Source organism: Aulonocara stuartgranti (assembly GCF_965226115.1).
Source record: "Aulonocara stuartgranti genome assembly, chromosome: 20".
In the NCBI taxonomy this organism is placed as follows: domain Eukaryota; kingdom Metazoa; phylum Chordata; class Actinopteri; order Cichliformes; family Cichlidae; genus Aulonocara; species Aulonocara stuartgranti.
The window spans coordinates 4307301-4324111 of record NC_138956.1 but is presented as its reverse complement, the minus strand read 5'-3'; the positions used below and the strand labels follow the sequence as shown (position 1 = coordinate 4324111).

General features: G+C 41.6%; 2 protein-coding genes across 3 annotated transcripts in view; one reads left to right on the top strand and one right to left on the bottom strand.

The window, feature by feature from the left end:
• amigo1 (adhesion molecule with Ig-like domain 1) overlaps nt 1-16811 on the top strand; it is a 38691-nt gene that overhangs the window by 1952 nt on the left and 19928 nt on the right. The gene's annotated exons all lie outside the window — the stretch shown is intronic.
• On the bottom strand, nt 1347-8037 carry gpr61 (G protein-coupled receptor 61). Its single transcript, XM_082519882.1, has 2 exons — nt 7556-8037; nt 1347-5600 (listed from the first exon to the last, which is right to left on the bottom strand). Exon 2 carries the CDS (start codon nt 5365-5367, stop codon nt 3958-3960), a length of 1410 nt encoding a protein of 469 aa, XP_082376008.1. The 5' UTR covers nt 5368-5600; nt 7556-8037; the 3' UTR covers nt 1347-3957.

The following is a 16811-nucleotide window of genomic DNA, read 5'->3' as shown; positions in this document are numbered from 1 at the left end:
GCTTTTGCAGTTTGTTTTGGGTACATTATCCATTTGCACCGTGAAGCGCTGTCTGATCAGTTTTGTGGCGTTTGGATGTATCTGAGCAGAGAGTGTGAGTGCTTTTAGATGTCTTCTAGTCTCACCTGGTTTTTCTGGTCTTCAGTGTAGACCTTGATTGTAAACCCTCTGCATTTACATTCATGAAGGCATTTCTTGATTGTAGACCTTGACAATGATACCCCAACCTCCGCGAGTGTCGTCTTGACATGGTTAGAAATTGAGAAGCTATTTTTCTTAAACAATGAAAAGAATTTTGGCCTAATGCACTTTAGCTATCTTCTGTGGTCTTTCAGGCTATTTAGTGTTGCTACGCTGATCAGTGAATTCAATCTTTTTAACAATGCATCACATTGTAGGTTTTTGCTGTCTCTCTGATGGTGTTCTGGGGGGTTTTCAGCCTAATGATGATTTCCTTCACTCTTTAGGTCTCATAATTAACATTAAAGTGACAGCTATAAAAAACAAAACAAAGTAAACACTTTGAATCAACTTCAGATGTTATGCCTGCTCCATTTGGCATGAAATAACAAGGGAACAGCCTTCATCTGGGCATGAAAGTACCTGTCAGTCAACTGTCCGGTTAAATTTGAGCCTCTGAAAATGTGGGACTTAGCATAAGAATGGCTGCAATTCCTCAACAGCTCATGCAAGGTCTTTGTAAAATCCACTGATTTTAAGCTGAAATTCTGCACCACTGCAGTGGTGTACAGAGGTGAAGCTGCAAACAACTCTGTCTTTCTAGAGCAAATAGTGGATCTAACTGTGACCTCCTAAATCCTGCAGGTGGATGTTGGGGTGGTGGAGGGGTCAGCTGTACAGGTCAGCTGCTGCAGTACTGACATGTCAGAGGGATGCTGCAGCGTAAATAGATGCCAAATTGAGAGAGTGTGTTTGGTAAATGACATGAGGAGAATGAGGTCTGTTGTGTGTATGATGCAATATGGCTGTGTTGTCTTACTAGCTCGCAGGTTTTGCTACATTTGTGATAAAAGTCCAGCATGGGGGCAGTGTTTTGTTGAGGGATAGCAGCATCCCACCTTACTCAAAATGTCACTCCTCTTTCATCCTGTCCTACTGTTTCATTTCACCCCCTACCTACATCACACACACACATACACGTGTGTGCAAGGACACACGCACACACACATGTGTGCAAGGACACACGCAGAGGTAAAGAGCAGGAGGTACCTAGAGGGCACGAGAGAAAGGAGATGATTGATGGGGTTGCTCATGCGATTGATGCAGTTATTGATCTGGAAAAAAAAATATGTCTACAACTACAAATTCAACCAGCAACACTCAAGTTAATCTTCTTGCTGCATCTTTAATGATTTCAGTTGAGGGAGGGAGGTACACAGCAAAATCTTAACATGGAGACAAACAAAATCTTAAGAATTAAGAATAGGAGCTGCCTTTGCAGCTGAAGTGCGAAAAAGAGAAACACAGAGGAACATGGAAAACATCACCACTGTACTGATGATTTACAGTACAAACAAAACTCTGTTTAATGATGTCCAGAATTCTCCCAAAGGTAAGAATATTATCTGCAGTTCACCTTCAGACCAGGTTATTTCTCTGTCCTCGCAATCAACAGATGGTCACAGAAAGACAGCTTAAAGCATTTAATGAGATTGGTCTGGGCGATTTTGCCGCTAGAGTAATGGAAACCAGATGATTGAGCGTTGGATTGATGTTCTCTCGGTATAAGGGGTTTTGTAATGACCCCAGACTGTGGGAAATATCACTGAAGTTATTACAGCATTGTATCATAAAAATAATAAAGTAATACTCCACAGAAAAAAAACAGAGACAATCCAAAGAGATTAAACCCCCGTTCAGCAGTGCAAGTGAAATAAATCGAGTCAGTTTTAAATTATTTTTTTAAAATAAATAAATTGTGTAATAGTTTTGCATTTGGAAGGTTTTAGCAGTCTATCAGCTGTTAATAAATTATTAAAAAATAAATAAACACAAAAGAAATCTGAGCATCATGCCAGTGATTGTATGTCACTCGCTCGTCGCTGCTAAGTTTAAGGTAGGGCTTCACGTTAAAGCTCTTTTTAAGAGAAGCTGATGGGGCAACCCTGCCTGAAAAACAACATGCAGCACAGTCATATCGCAAGATAGTTAAAGAACATTATGCCTTTCCCTGACAAAGAGACCTTTTTTTGTTCTGACTCCCAGCAAGCTATGAACCTTCTCCTGCGCGCCTTGTGTTTAGTGTCTTGTGATCATTGCCGTCCGTCCGGTATGAGGCAGTCCAGAATGGATGAAGGCAGCAATAGATAGGAAGTATTTAAAAAAGAAAAAGAAAGAAAGAAAGTGTTTAGCAAGAGACTTGTGCCTTGTAATTTGTCTTTGGAACGTTTGTCACTTCTCGTGTGACTTGTGCAAACAGTTTGTATTCCACCTGAGATCAGAAAAAGTATCGCCAATGTCTTCCATCTGCCGTTTGAATGAGGCCAAAGGCAAAGCTTTCCATGTGTAAGCATTGCCACACCTCTGTGCTCTATGTAGCCACAACAAGCCCTGGTTGTTTATTGCACAAACACGAGAGCACTCACACAGCTCCTTATGTTTACCTGTAAACAGTGCAGACATTACAGGGTAATTAGTACTGGTGTGCGAATCTGTTCATCCCGAGCCGTATTTCAGCTGTTTTAATGCTGTAGTCAGTTTTTTGTTTTTCCTTCTTTACAGCCTAAATCCTTAACGCCACCTCTATCGAAACAATTAAAGCAATTCTTTCAGTGGGGGGGCTGGGGAGGAGGAGGAGGGGTTGCAATCACGAGTCTGCCAATGTGAGATGATTTTGGTGAGGAGGTGATAATCACAAGACTAAGAACAGATAAACACGATAATAACGTTCCTGGAAAATGGTTAAAAATACTCTGTCAGCCTGTTTATTATAAATACCAGCAGCAGTAACAGCTGTGAAATGATCCCTGTTCAGCGCGATGAATATTTTAAACTCTATATGGAGGAACATTTTTGCATTAATTCCTTGGTGTAATGAGATGTGCAAGTGGAATAAATACATGATAAAAACAGATTCTTTACTCACTTAACAAACTGGCAGTGACAGCTACAGGAACTAAGAATCTTTTACTTAAACAAACTGGCTGTTCTGCAAACACTTTGTTGGTGCACGTACGAGTGCCTGGGGCGGTGCTCTGTCTTTTAATGATGAAAGTGTTTGTTGGTTAAATCGGTTATAAAGTATCTGTTTGGTTTAAAGACCCAGCAGTAAAACCTTGAACTGATTGCTCTGAATACACAATGATGAGAGAAAATTTTCATCTCTTGGTGAATTCATTTTAAACAATAACCAGGAGGGCGAAAATGCAGATGGCAGGGCAGAGGGGCTGATATGATGAACTTTGTATGGTGCATTGTCTTTGCATATTCAGCGGGGAATCCACATTTAAATGAATGCATATCAAAACTAAACACTCTGCGAAAAGTTCTTTTGAATGGCTCTAACAGTGCGTAATAAAAACACTGACAACTATGAACATTGCTTTGACAAAGTTTCCACACTTCTTATGTTTATGTGACATTTGTCACTTCACTGGACTATGATAAGCACAACAAGGGCTCGGTGTTTGTCCACTGATGTGACACAGAAGCGGCCTCACACCGTATGGCTCTTAAAGCATGTGATGCTACAGTGCATCTGACTGTTGGGCTAAAAGTAAAATGAAGCACAAGATATATTGAAGTCTGTCTTTCACTAAAAAAGCTACATAACTTAAATTCTTCCAAGAAGATACCGTGTTTACAGTTCACTTTGCTTTAAAGCACTTTGTAGCATCAGCTAGAGATGTATTAATTCAACAAATTGTAAAAAATATGAAGAAAACTAAATATATTTATTGGCTTATTGTATGGCAGAAGAGTGCGTACATGAGTCGGCTACAGCTCTGGTACAGTTTTGAAGCAGTTCTCTGATACATGGAGCTCATTGTTCAGCTGTTGCTGCTGTATGAACTCTGAGGTTTCCTCAAGGATCTGCCCTGGGATGTGGAAGTCAGCTGGCATGTGCTGCTGAACAGCTGATTCCTGAAGATCCTCAGTCTCTGGCAACTCTAGGCTGGCTCTGCTGTGAGAGTTGCAGGGCTCCAGATTGCATCCAGTGCCCTGAAGGAACTGCAAAAAGTTTTCCTCAATAGAGGCCTCTCGGCTGGGCAGCTGCTCTCCTTCTCTGGGCCCAGCGCGCTTGAAAAGGCAAGCCAAGTGGCGGCTCAGCTCCTCGCGGATCTGACGGTTCAGGCAACCGTAGAAGAAGGGGTTGGATGTGAAGCAGAAGTAGCCAATCCATGTCACCACATCCTCCAGCTGGGCTAATGAAGCAGGGGAGGTAGACACTACAGCCGAGTAAAGGTGGAACGAAAAATATGGCAGCCAGCAGCAGAAGAACTGGCCTCCCACCGCCACCAGAACCACTGCAGCCTTCCCCCCACTGAAGGTCCTTTGAGGGGTGGTGCGGGAACCAGTTCCTCCGAGGCTGGCCGCCATGGTTGAATGGCTGCTCACAGACTCGGATCGTTGTCTTGGAGTGTCCATCCAAGTGGGGAGGGGGCCGTGCTGCATGGCTGCTACTCGTGCCACCTTAAACATGTTGCAGTAGACCACCAGTATGATCAGCATAGGGCACAGAAAATAGATGACTGTAAAGAAAACCATGAAGACCAGGCGTGTGATCCCGCCACCTGTCCAGTGGAGGGAGCAGTGTCTCTGAGTGGGAACGAGGAGGGAAGAAGCCCCCAGACCCTGGTTTCCCTGGAGCAGCCGGCCCAGGAGTGGAAGTACTGACATGACAACAGCTTTAATCCAGATTCCTATTAGTACCATCACCACCACCCCCACTGTCATCTTTACCTCGTGACGCATGGGGTGGACAATGTAGTAATAGCGCTCCACATTGATCGCACATATGGTGAGGATGACAGCGCTCACTAGACATACACTCAAGCAGAGGTAGCTCCGACACAGCGCTTCGTCCACCAGGATTTGATCTGACAGCATCCCCAGAGGCATCAACACCAGCGCTGCCACCAGATCCACCAGACAGAGGTGGAACACGAAGGCAAACTTACGCAGCTGCGGCGTTTTGGTGATGACAATGATCACAGCCAAGTTGCCCACCACTGCAAGCATGTTCATAATGAGCATAGCACACAGTGCCAAGGAGCGATTCAAATCTATCCCACCTGGGATGCTCGTCGTGGGTGAGGTGACATTAGAGATGTTTGGCTGCAGTGAGGGTGGAAACAGGGAGAAAGAAGTGTTCCAGGAGGGGCTTGGTGTGACAGGACGCTCCATGAGAGGATGGGATAAAGAGGAGACAGTCCGCTGAATTTCACGGGCCCATCACCCATCCTCCCCTTTCGTAGAGTATCGCTGAGAAGCTCAGGCAGTGGTTTCTGTCATGGCAGCTTGAACCCTACAGGTCCTCACTTCCATAGACCTTGGCCCAAAGCTAAGCAGATGATCAAACACGGGCGTAACAGAACTCTTAAGGAAGACGTCCTCTTTCTAACAACACCACAAAAGATCTGAAACAAAATAGAAAGTCCAGCTCAGTCAGGTATTGCTGAAGATAAACATTTGAGACTCATCTTGCCACAATGAATGAAAAAAGGTAAAACTAGTTGTCTGAGACTAATTTAAAAGGTAAATAATATTCTATACAAACGAAAAATCATGCAATGATATCACTGAGGCATCTGATTGGTCAATGTAATGTGCAATGTAAATGTAAAATTAACCCTAAACAAAGGGCCAGATTTAAATATACTGAGGAGAACTGCTGTTTTAACTGGTGGCCACAACAAATATTACATTTGATTTATTTTCTTTTGTATAACACAGAAGATTTTTTGAAGCATCCTCTCTTGACTTTCAGTGGATAAAACGTGTGCAGTTGATAAGTGATTACAAAATTGCAAAATTATAGATTAAAAGGCAGTAGTTATAGAATTTGATCATTTGATTTTAATATCCTAAAAAAATCACTTTTTCCCTTTTTTTTTTTTTGCTCTGTAATTTTTCTAATTTCAAGTTGATTAATTTTAGCTCTTCTACTTAAATGTAAACCTATCAGATTTGATCCAGTCCTGCTTGTAGCCTAGCATATAACCATAAGTCACCATTTACTACATATTTGAGTTTTTGAATCATCAGATGTGTCTTTTCAGGGCAGCTGAAACCCCAGGGAGAGGCTCAAAGCACAGAGTAAACCGTATGCCCTCCTTAACTGACAGAAGATCTAAACTGAAATAGAAAATAATCTGCAAAACTCACAGATCACCGCTGGGTCGAAAAGATCATCAAGTGCAATCCTGACATGTAAAACAAAGTGTTTGTTTTACTTTCTTTTTATAAAAAAGTTCTGATAGGACTTCTGAACAGTTTCTTAATTATCTACGCTGTATTTTAACAGTAATGTATTAAATGTGTTTCTGAGTGAAAAAGTATGCATTTTAAAATTGCCTAAAAGGGATGTGAAGTAAAGAAGAGCACCTTCAGCTGTCCGTATTAGTGTTTGCTACTGGAGTAGATCCTGCACTGTTTACTGTCGCAACCTCACCTGCGCTCAACCCCACGCGCTATAAAAGCCGTGGAACGAGCACAAAGCCTTCGGTACATTTCCATATGCTGCACAGCTGCAGGTGCAAGTTTTCCATTTCACAAGTGTGACATCCCTGCAAAGCACCTCTTCTTTTCCTGCCCACGTATGCACATCGAGCACAACAGCCACCAGTCAGACACAGAAGCATAAGTAGGTGGCCTTTGCTGAATCGGTCAAAGGGAAAGAGTCACCTTCAGCTGAATTTTTTTTTAAAAAGCAGCTCATCTGTGATGCAGAGACAAGCGTGGAGCAGTCTTCTGGAGGGTCTTAGTCTAATCAGCCCTGATTGCTTTATGGAAACATTTATCATCAGTGTAACTCTCCAAAGTGAAGTGGAATAAACTCTCAAAGGATCTTTAATCTTTATGAAAGTTTTACTGGCAAAAACTGGAGAAAGATTCGAGGACTCTAAACCAGCACAAGCTGTTGTGCGACGTTCAACTCACACTTGCCCAGTTTATGTTGCTTTAAGAGCTGCACAAAATTCATACAAAGCTTCAGCCTAAGGTTGTGCGAAATCTCTCTAACTGCTGACTGAAAACCATATGACCCTATCATATGCACATGACACTGTGTTTACCGTGAGCAGAAAACAAGCCTGTTGTTCAAGTGTCCTTTTTCATTACAAAGCACTTTCACTTCTCAGCAGCAACATGCAAGCGAAAAACAGGGTTTTAAATGAGACGAGAATATCTATTCTCACACGTCCTTGTCCTTTAATGTGGATACGTTAACGTAATGTGTGATTTGATGAGAGAATACGCTGCCCCTTGAGTCAGTTTCTACCGCCTTCAGCATCCCGTCTTTCACTCAATCACAAATCTCCCCACGTGGCGCAGGTATTGTGGAAATGCGTGTGATGACAATTCAGTGACATACCTCAATCTGGAAAGGGCTGCTTCCTCCTGTGCAGGTTCACAGTCCAGTCTGCTGAAGCATAGCCGACCTGTTTCACTCTCTCTCTCAAGCACACACAGCAAACACGCACACACACCACGTCACAGAGAGAGAGAGAGAGAGGAAGCGAGAGCAAGAGAGAGAGAGAGAAGGAGAAGGGGGAAAGAGGAAAGGGGCACTCCTGCTCTCCTCCTCACCTGGCCCCTTTCATCTCGTCATCATCCTGACCACCCCCACTCCCCCTCCTCTTCCCTTCAAAAACACAACGCACACCTCCGTCCTCTTAGATCTCGTGCAGCAAGATTGGAGGTGGAGAGACAGAGCAGAAGCAGAAGGTTGAGATGGAAGGAAAAAAAAGAGTGCAGGGGCTCTGTCTCTCACACTCACACACTCTCCCCACACTCTTGCACACACACACACACGTGCTATCGCCAGCATGCGACCAAAGAAACTGCAGATTCGTGTAGCGCAGACAGGCAGGCAGCGGGGGGGGGGCACCCGCCTTCCCTCCCCTCCACTGGGTCTTAGTGCCTCACTGGCACAAGATCCACATGGACTTGGGGTTCTTATTTTGACTATCATGACAGGCCCGCTGCAGGTCACATCAGGTCCATCTGATATGCACGGCAGCATCCAAAAAATTGCAAATCAGAAAAATCACTTCATCCAGGATTTCTCTGATTCTTTCTCCTTATGCTTAGTTTACCAAAATCCCCCTCGATGCTCAATCTGGCAAAATCCCTCACACAAAGCTGGATTATTGATTTGTAGAAAGGAAAAGAATTCCAGTGGTTAAAGTTAATGAGGTGAGATTAACATTTACAAGAGCCCAGCCCATGCAATACACACTGGTGCATTTGTTGTGGGTGTGAAGTGTTTAATGTCATCATATTATATAAATAATATTATAATTAGTTTTTTTTGTTTTGTTTTTTAAAAGAAGATTTAACATTCTCTAATGTTTTTTAATTGTCTTTATTATCATTCTGAATGCTACTGATTGTGAGATTTTGCACAAGAAAAGCAATTAAATAGTAATGGAATTAAGTGCAAGTGTTACAAGAGCAATTACAACATCAGATGTTGAATAATTAAAATGTCCGAGAGCCCAGAAAGTTTTTTTTAGCAGTTTAACTTTTAACAGACGCAACGCACAAGACAAAATGGAAACTTCTGCTTAGTGAAGAGAATAAAGACATTGCTACATGCGTCTGGAAAATAAGTAATTGCTTGACTAAACTTGGCTTATGCTTGTGTATTTGTGTTTTGTTCTTTTAGATCTCACATCAGTAATATTTGCCATGTTCTTTAAACTGGAAAGTCTTTGCACTCATGTTGGGTTGAATTTGTGGGTACAGTTTAATGACCTAGTTTCATGAGCGTGCAGCGAGAAAACGATGATAAGTATCATATTTTCTCACCTTGAAATTAGTTTCATCGGCAAACAATGTTCATGGGGACTAAGGAACAAAATGATCAACAATGCCCTGAGAGTTTCATGTATAATAGCCCAAGATGTGATGATAGCAATACTACTGTGATATTTTTAAGAGTCGAACATAGAAGAACCTTTGTGTTTGTTAATACGCTGCTCCTCAGCTCCCCTGTGTGTGTGTGTGTCCTGTGACTGCGCTGAGGTGTTGAATAATGATGGAAATAGCAGATACATGCTCATGCCAGCCGTACCAATGGCACTGGAGGGAAATACAATAGTTTCCATGGCAACTTTGCTTTAGCCTCTCCACCCTGCATCAACCTCAGGGCACAAACATTCACACGCTGATGCTCCCTGCATGCTGCACCGCGTGGAGTAGTGTTCGACATGATGTGCAAGCATGTTGTGTCCGGGGATTATTCTCAGACTGCTTTTTTCCTGTACACAGATAGGCTGGTTTTTACTCAATTACAGCTGCTGATCTGTGGTTTTTTCTTTTATTGTAATCTTGGATTTCATCAATAGGGGGAGCTCTCACATTTAACAAGTTATTGCAAGGGCTGAAAATATTGTTCTTTTCCTGCACATCAGCCCTAATGTGCTCCATACAAGCACAGTGATTCATGCTTATAGAACAGGACTTTTATCGACCTTTATGCATCCATATAAGTTGTCGTCATCCTTCCTCATTCGGCAACGCAGCTAAATGCGATAATCAATAGTTCAGGTGAATTTGTTCAGTTTCTGAGTATGATCTGAGGCAAAAGGTTCACGATGTGTTTGGATGTCTGTCTCGATTGTTTGACGTAAGATGCAGCCAGGCAGTTTGCACACACACACACACACGCACACACACACACACACACACACTCACACACAGTGCTCTGAAAGGAAAACACGTGTCTGTGCTGATGTCAGACATCCAGGATGATGTCGCGCAGCAAGAAAGCATCGCGTCACAAACCTAAATCATCTCAAACTGGGTTTTTGAACATTACAGTCAGTTCACTGTACCACAAAAATTTACACAGCTCACTGGGCCAGTGTGGCAGAAACAAGGTGTACCTAACAAAGTGTCCACTTACATTGTATTAAATGTAAGAAACATTATCCGACCAAAGTTAAATCAACTTTACTCAAGTTTTATCCTGCTACAAAACCCCAGAAGGTCACGTTAACCTGATGCGCCAGATGAGTAAGGCTACACATGCTTATCTGAGCTGAATAAACCCTCAGAGCACACACAGAACATCGTTTTAGTGCACTTGATTATAATCAACAAATAAGTGTGGAGGCCAGAAGAGTGACCCAAAATGGTTTATTTAGGCTGTTAGGCTCTCACAGTTTATGTAATGCAGACACCATGTGGATCTACATGCTCTACTAACTAAGTTATTAGAGCATGTAGATTATAGTCTACTACACCTTATCCATCTGTTCTTAAACATTCATTCTGCAGCACTGAGCATACACCACCATTAGACACAATAAATACCCCCAAAATACATTTTACTCTAATTATCACCGCAAATATTTCACATTTCTGTATGTTGTTTGGGATAAAGTAGTCAAATCTACTTTTTTTCCACTGCTGAGCAAACTTAAGATCAGAAATACCAACCAGTCCCATGTAGGCAGCCAAAGAATATACTAATCAGTGACAGGAACTGGTTTGTGCTGTTTCATTTCCCAGAGTCATGCATTGGAGTCCAAACAGACACAATTAGCACTCTCTGGTGGCTCCAGGTTGGCACTGATATCCTGCACACTCTGAGTCACTGATGAGTCCCGATGTCCCAGGCTGCTGTCTGCCTGGGGATGTATAATAACACCGAAACTGAAAGAGGAGCCAAGTAATAAAAATAAAAAAGTAGGCATAATATGGTCACTTTCAGGCATTTGAGTCCCAGTTACTTACTGCTGATTTGGTACTTTCAGTTTCTACTGCTGTTGTGTTTTACCCCATATTGTATTTTTCTCTATATAGAGTATGTTTAGATGTGTAGTTATGTTAATTTTTAGATTTACTCACCAGAACAAAGCAACACACGGCTTCGAGCTACCAGATGCTCAGTGCCTCTAAAAACCACAAACCAGGCGAGAAATTTGGGTGTAGTGATGGATGCAGACCTAAACTTAGAAAAACACATTAAGACAATAACAAAGTCAGCTTACTATCACCTCAAGAATATATCAAGGATAAAAGATCTGATGTCTCAACAGGACCTGGAAAAACTAGTCCATGCATTCATCTTTAGCAGGCTTGATTACTGTAACAGCATCTTTACAGGTCTACCTAAAAAATCAGTCAGACAACTACAGCTCATTCAGAACTCTGCTGCTCGAGTCCTCACTAAGACCAAAAGAGTGGACCACATCAGTCCAGCTCTGAGGTCCTTACACTGGCTGCCTGTCCGTCAGAGGATAGACTTTAAAGTTCTGATGCTGGCCTATAAAGCTCTGAATGGTTTAGGACCAAAATACATCAATGACCTCCTGACCCAGTATGAACCATCCAGATCCCTCAGGTCATCTGGATCCGGTCTTTTATCAGTTCCCAGAGTCAGAACCAGACACGGAGAAGCTGCATTCAGCTTTTATGCTCCTTATATCTGGAACAAACTCCCAGAAAGCCTCAGATCAGCTGAAACACTCAGTTTATTTAAATCCAGGTTGAAGACTCACCTGTTCTCAGCTGCATTTGAATAAAGCACCAAATCCACACTTTTAAGCTTAAATTTCAAAACTTACTTTTAACTACTGATTTTATCTACTGTTCTGATTTTATCTGTTTTGATTTTATATACTGTTGTTTGTTTGTTTGTTTGTTTGTTAACTAGTTAGTTAGTTTATTTGCTTGTTTTATTCAATTTTAAATCATGCTTTTTATTTGTTCTTGTTTCTAATGTCTCTGTAAAGCACTTTGAATCACCTTGTTGTTGAATTGTGCTATACAAATAAACTTGCCTTGCCTCCTTTTCTTGTCACACTTATTGTTGTGAGAACATCATGACTCCCATACAAGTTATTGTTTTTCATTCTCTTACTGACTGTGAGAAATGTGATGTCATTTCAATGACTCATTTGCTCATTTATGGTTTAAAAAATGCATCTTTTCAGTAAATTACTTACAAGTTTACATGAAATACTGACATCAGCTCCAAAGTACACTTTTCCCTGCCTTTGCTTCCCATCTCTAGAAAGATTTTTGGACTGTGGCTTACTGGAGGTGACGGTGTCCATGAATAGGGCAATCAGCTGATTATGTGGCATCTGACTGAGGAAAAAAGGCTTTGAATGAGTCACAAATAGCCTACAGGAGCTTAGCTGCTTTTTTAGTGTGATAAGAAAACCCTTCATCTCTTCAGAGGACACAGTTCAGAAACACACACACACACAGAGGTACAATATAACTCCAGTTCTTCCTGTTTTTGTCAAACTAGCATCTGAGAGCTGAAATTCTACAATTTTTATTTCCTTATTTATTTAGTTTTGGACCTTCCATTGGTCACATGAACATGTGTCTGTGGTTTTGTGCTTAAGCCAGGCTAATCTAACTAAAACAACACAAATACACAGTATTGTGCAAAAGTCTCTAAGTACCCTCATTTCTGTGTATTTTTCTTCAAAAGAGACAGATTTTTAAAATAGGTTATAAGAGAGACGAACAGTATCCTTAAGAAAAGGGAGAAAAAACAGCAAAGATGTCAGAGAAGCATTTGGTCCTTCAGTTGATCCATCAACTGTTCACTGAATCATGCTAAAACATTACTAAACAACACTAAAATATGCTGGAGGCTGTGTCATGGTTTGTAGTGTTGTGGATTTTATCAAGCAGTTAGTCACTTGGATCGTGTAAAGGTACCGAACGTACAAAGAAGAACTTTGAATGTCCTTCAAGAAGCCTGGAGAACTATTTCTGAAGACTACTTAAAGTTGCCTAAGATAGTTCAGGCTGTGTTGAAGGATAAATTCAGATATTTAATTTAGTTTTTTTTTCTGTTTCTATGTTTATTTGCGCATCCCATTGTTCTAGCAAAATAGAAAGAAATGAGGAAAAGACTATAACTAAGATAAGTGTAAAATAAGTATATAACTGACCCTTTCAGGCCAAAAGCTGGTGCATCACTTTCTTCTCTCAGTCATTCTGAGGCCGGGTCCTGACACAAAATTAAAATCTTTCTTTATACTGTAATAAAAGTTGTGTATATTTCTATCCTTCTACTGTGAGAGGACAGCACTTATATACTCAACTATTATTCAAAACTCCCACAGCTGCAGTGCAATCAGTGCAGTCAGTGAGTTAATTAATGCCTATATTATCATGCGTGGTTGAATCCAACACATCCCCTCTGTGGAAAAGTTCCATCACAGCTGTTACGAACAAAATTTCAATATACTATAAACCCCGTTCCCCTCGCTTGCTAACACCAGGACCTCAGGAGTTTTAGTCGTAACATCACTAGCCTACACAAACACGAGCACTCAAATGCATTTCCTCTGAGCGAGCATCTGCCATAAATGATGGCACAGTTGACCCCAGGATGTCATCACTTAGCCCACCTCTCAGTTTTTTTGTTTTTTCATAAAATGGGAGAGGATGTAATCTGTAAATTTTTCATTATTCATAAAGAGGATTATTCTCTCGTCCTCTTCAGACAAAATACATTACATAACAACTGAGCTCAATCATTAAAAAAAAATCGAAACCCTTCTTTTTTGGAAAATTCTTTTGTCATGTCTGCATGCTCATAATAGTCAAATGAAACTTTATGGAGAAGAAATAAAATCTTTTCATTCAGCTTTTCCAGTGTGAGTTATTATGTAGTCAGCAGATTTGTATGAATTCAAACCTTTATTAACCATCAAAGGTCAACTTAGAGAGACTGGGGAGTGATGCATAAGGAGGCTTGTAGGCTTGTGTTGCTGCAGTGTTTACAAATGAGCCTTTCTGCAGCATCACTGCTGAGCAAAGAATCAGATAAATCACTGGCAGCTTACAAAAACACTTTATTGCAAAGAGTGCAGTACATAAATAATGCAGTCAGTGTGGTGTAGCATCTCACTATATGCATTTGATGTCTTTGAAAATTGTTACCAGAGTGCCTACTCTGCTGTTCCTTATTTCCTGTCATACAGTGGCTTGCAAAAGTATTCGGCCCCCTTGACCTTTCCCACATTTTGTCACATTACAGCCACAAACATGAATCAATTTTATTGGAATTCCACGTGAAAGACCAACACAAAGTGGTGCACACGTGAGAAGTGGAATGAAAATCATACATGATTCCAAACATTTTTTACAAATAAATAACTGAAAAGTGAGGCGTGCGTAATTATTCAGCCCCCTTTGGTCTGAGTGCAGTCAGTTGCCCATAGACATTTCCTGATGAGTGCTAATGACTAAATAGAGTGCACCTGTGTGTAATCTAATGTCAGTACAAATACAGCTGCTCTGTGACGGCCTCAGAGGTTGTCTAAGAGAATATTGGGAGCAACAACACCATGAAGTCCAAAGAACACACCAGACAGGTCAGGGATAAAGTTATCGAGAAATCTAAAGCAGGCTTAGGCTACAAAAAGATTTCCCAAGCCTTGAACATCCCACGGAGCACTGATCAAGCGATCATTCAGAAATGGAAGGAGTATGGCACAACTGTAAACCTACCAAGACAAGGCCGTCCACCTAAACTCACAGGCCGAACAAGGAGAGCGCTGATCAGAAATGCAGCCAAGAGGCCCATGGTGACTCTGGACGAGCTGCAGAGATCTACAGCTCAGGTGGGGGAATCTGTCCATAGGACAACTATTAGTCGTGCACTGCACAAAGTTGGCCTTTATGGAAGAGTGGCAAGAAGAAAGTCATTGTTAACAGAAAACCATAAGAAGTCCCGTTTGCAGTTTGCCACAAGCCATGTGGGGGACACAGCAAACATGTGGAAGAAGCTGCTCTGGTCAGATGAGACCAAAATGGAACTTTTTGGCTAAAATGCAAAACGCTATGTGTGGCGGAAAACTCACATCACTCTGAACACACCGTCCCCACTGTCAGATATGGTGGTGGCAGCATCATGTTCTGGGGGTGCTTCTCTTCAGCAGGGACAGGAAGCTGGTCAGAGTTGATGGGAAGATGGATGGAGCCAAATACAGGGCAATCTTGGAAGAAAACCTCTTGGAGTCTACAAAAGACTTGAGGCTGGGGCGGAGGTTCACCTTCCAGCAGGACAACGACCCTAAACATAAAGCCAGGGCAACAATGGAACGGTTTAAAACAAAACATGTCCATGTGTTAGACTGGCCCAGTCAAAGTCCAGATCTAAATCCAATCGAAAATCTGTGGCAAGATCTGAAAACTGCTGTTCACAAACACTGTCCATCTAATCTGACTGAGCTGGAGCTGTTTTGCAAAGAAGAATGGGCAAGGATTTCAGTCTGTAGATGTGCAAAGCTGGTAGAGACAAACCCTAAAAGTCTGGCAGCTGTAATTGCAGCAAAAGGTGGTTCTACAAAGTATTGACTGAGGGGGCTCAGGGGGCTGAATAATTACACACACCCCACTTTGCAGTTATTTGTAAAAAATGTTTGGAATCATGTATGATTTTTGTTCCACTTCTCACGTGTGCACCACTTTGTGTTGGTCTTTCACGTGGAATTCCAATAAAATTGATTCATGTTTGTGGCTGTAATGTGACAAAATGTGGAAAAGTTCAAGCGGGCCGAATACTTTTGCAAGCCACTGTATATACTGTTACAATGGTGAGTGATCTTATTAATCTTTTCCAAAGTTTGAAAAATATAGTTCTGTTTTCTGTAGTTTTTTTTCTGTTTTGGATCTGTAAGATGTCAAAGAGAGGGGGAGGTACACAGACCCATAATCATCAATGCCCTGTACAAGTTGCATAAGAATTATTCTGAACTATGGGGGGGAAAAAAACCTACTATAGAGACAAAGCATAAAAATATGAGTCTGAAAATGAGCATAAAAAGTTGCTGTTAAAATAAAATAACAAAGATGTTTTCTAAGAAATATGAATGCAGTCGTGAAGTGAGTACTTATGAGTCACAGTGGTGTTTCAAGCTAAATGTTAAGGATGTGACTGGGTAAGATATGCTGTTTACTTGGTTACATTTGGTAATTAGTGCTAAAAAAACAACAAAAATGAAAGGATGATAAGGATATATGGAAACCTGAATTATCTTCTTCTTTTAGGTGCTGACTTCAAGGGTTGCCACAGCATATCATCTTTCCCCTTCCTTCCTTCTATCCCTATCATCCATACATCCATGAACCACCTCTGAGGTCTTCCGCTTTTTCCTTTGCCTGGCAGCGACTATCCCACTATCCCTCTTCTGCACATGTCCAAACCATCTCAACCTTGCCTCACTAACTTTGTCTCCAAACTGCTCAACCTGAGCTGTGCCTCTGATGTACTAATTTATAATCTTGTCCATTCCTGTCACTCCCAGCGGAAAAACTTGACATCTTCAACTCTGCCACCTCCAGCTCGACCTCCTGTCTTTCTGTCAGTGCCACTGTCTCCAAACCATAAATCATAGCATGAAGCCATGCTGCGTCTTGCTGATCCCATCTCTCCCACCTCTCTAGCTTCAACAGCTCTTCAACAGCTTTATCCCTCTGTAGTTACTACAGCTCTGCATGTGACCCTTGTTCTTGAAAACTGGTACCAGTACACTTCTTCTCTGTTCCTCAGACATTCTCTCACTCTCCAAGTTGTGCTAAACAATCTGATTACCAAGTCTACTCCTCTGTCTTACCTCCACAGGTATGCCATCTAGACCAAC

Excerpts from the sequence above, each read along its gene's own strand:
- gpr61 (XM_082519882.1), bottom strand. The coding sequence starts at position 5,367 with ATGGAGCGTCCTGTCACACCAAGCCCCTCCTGGAACACTTCTTTCTCC.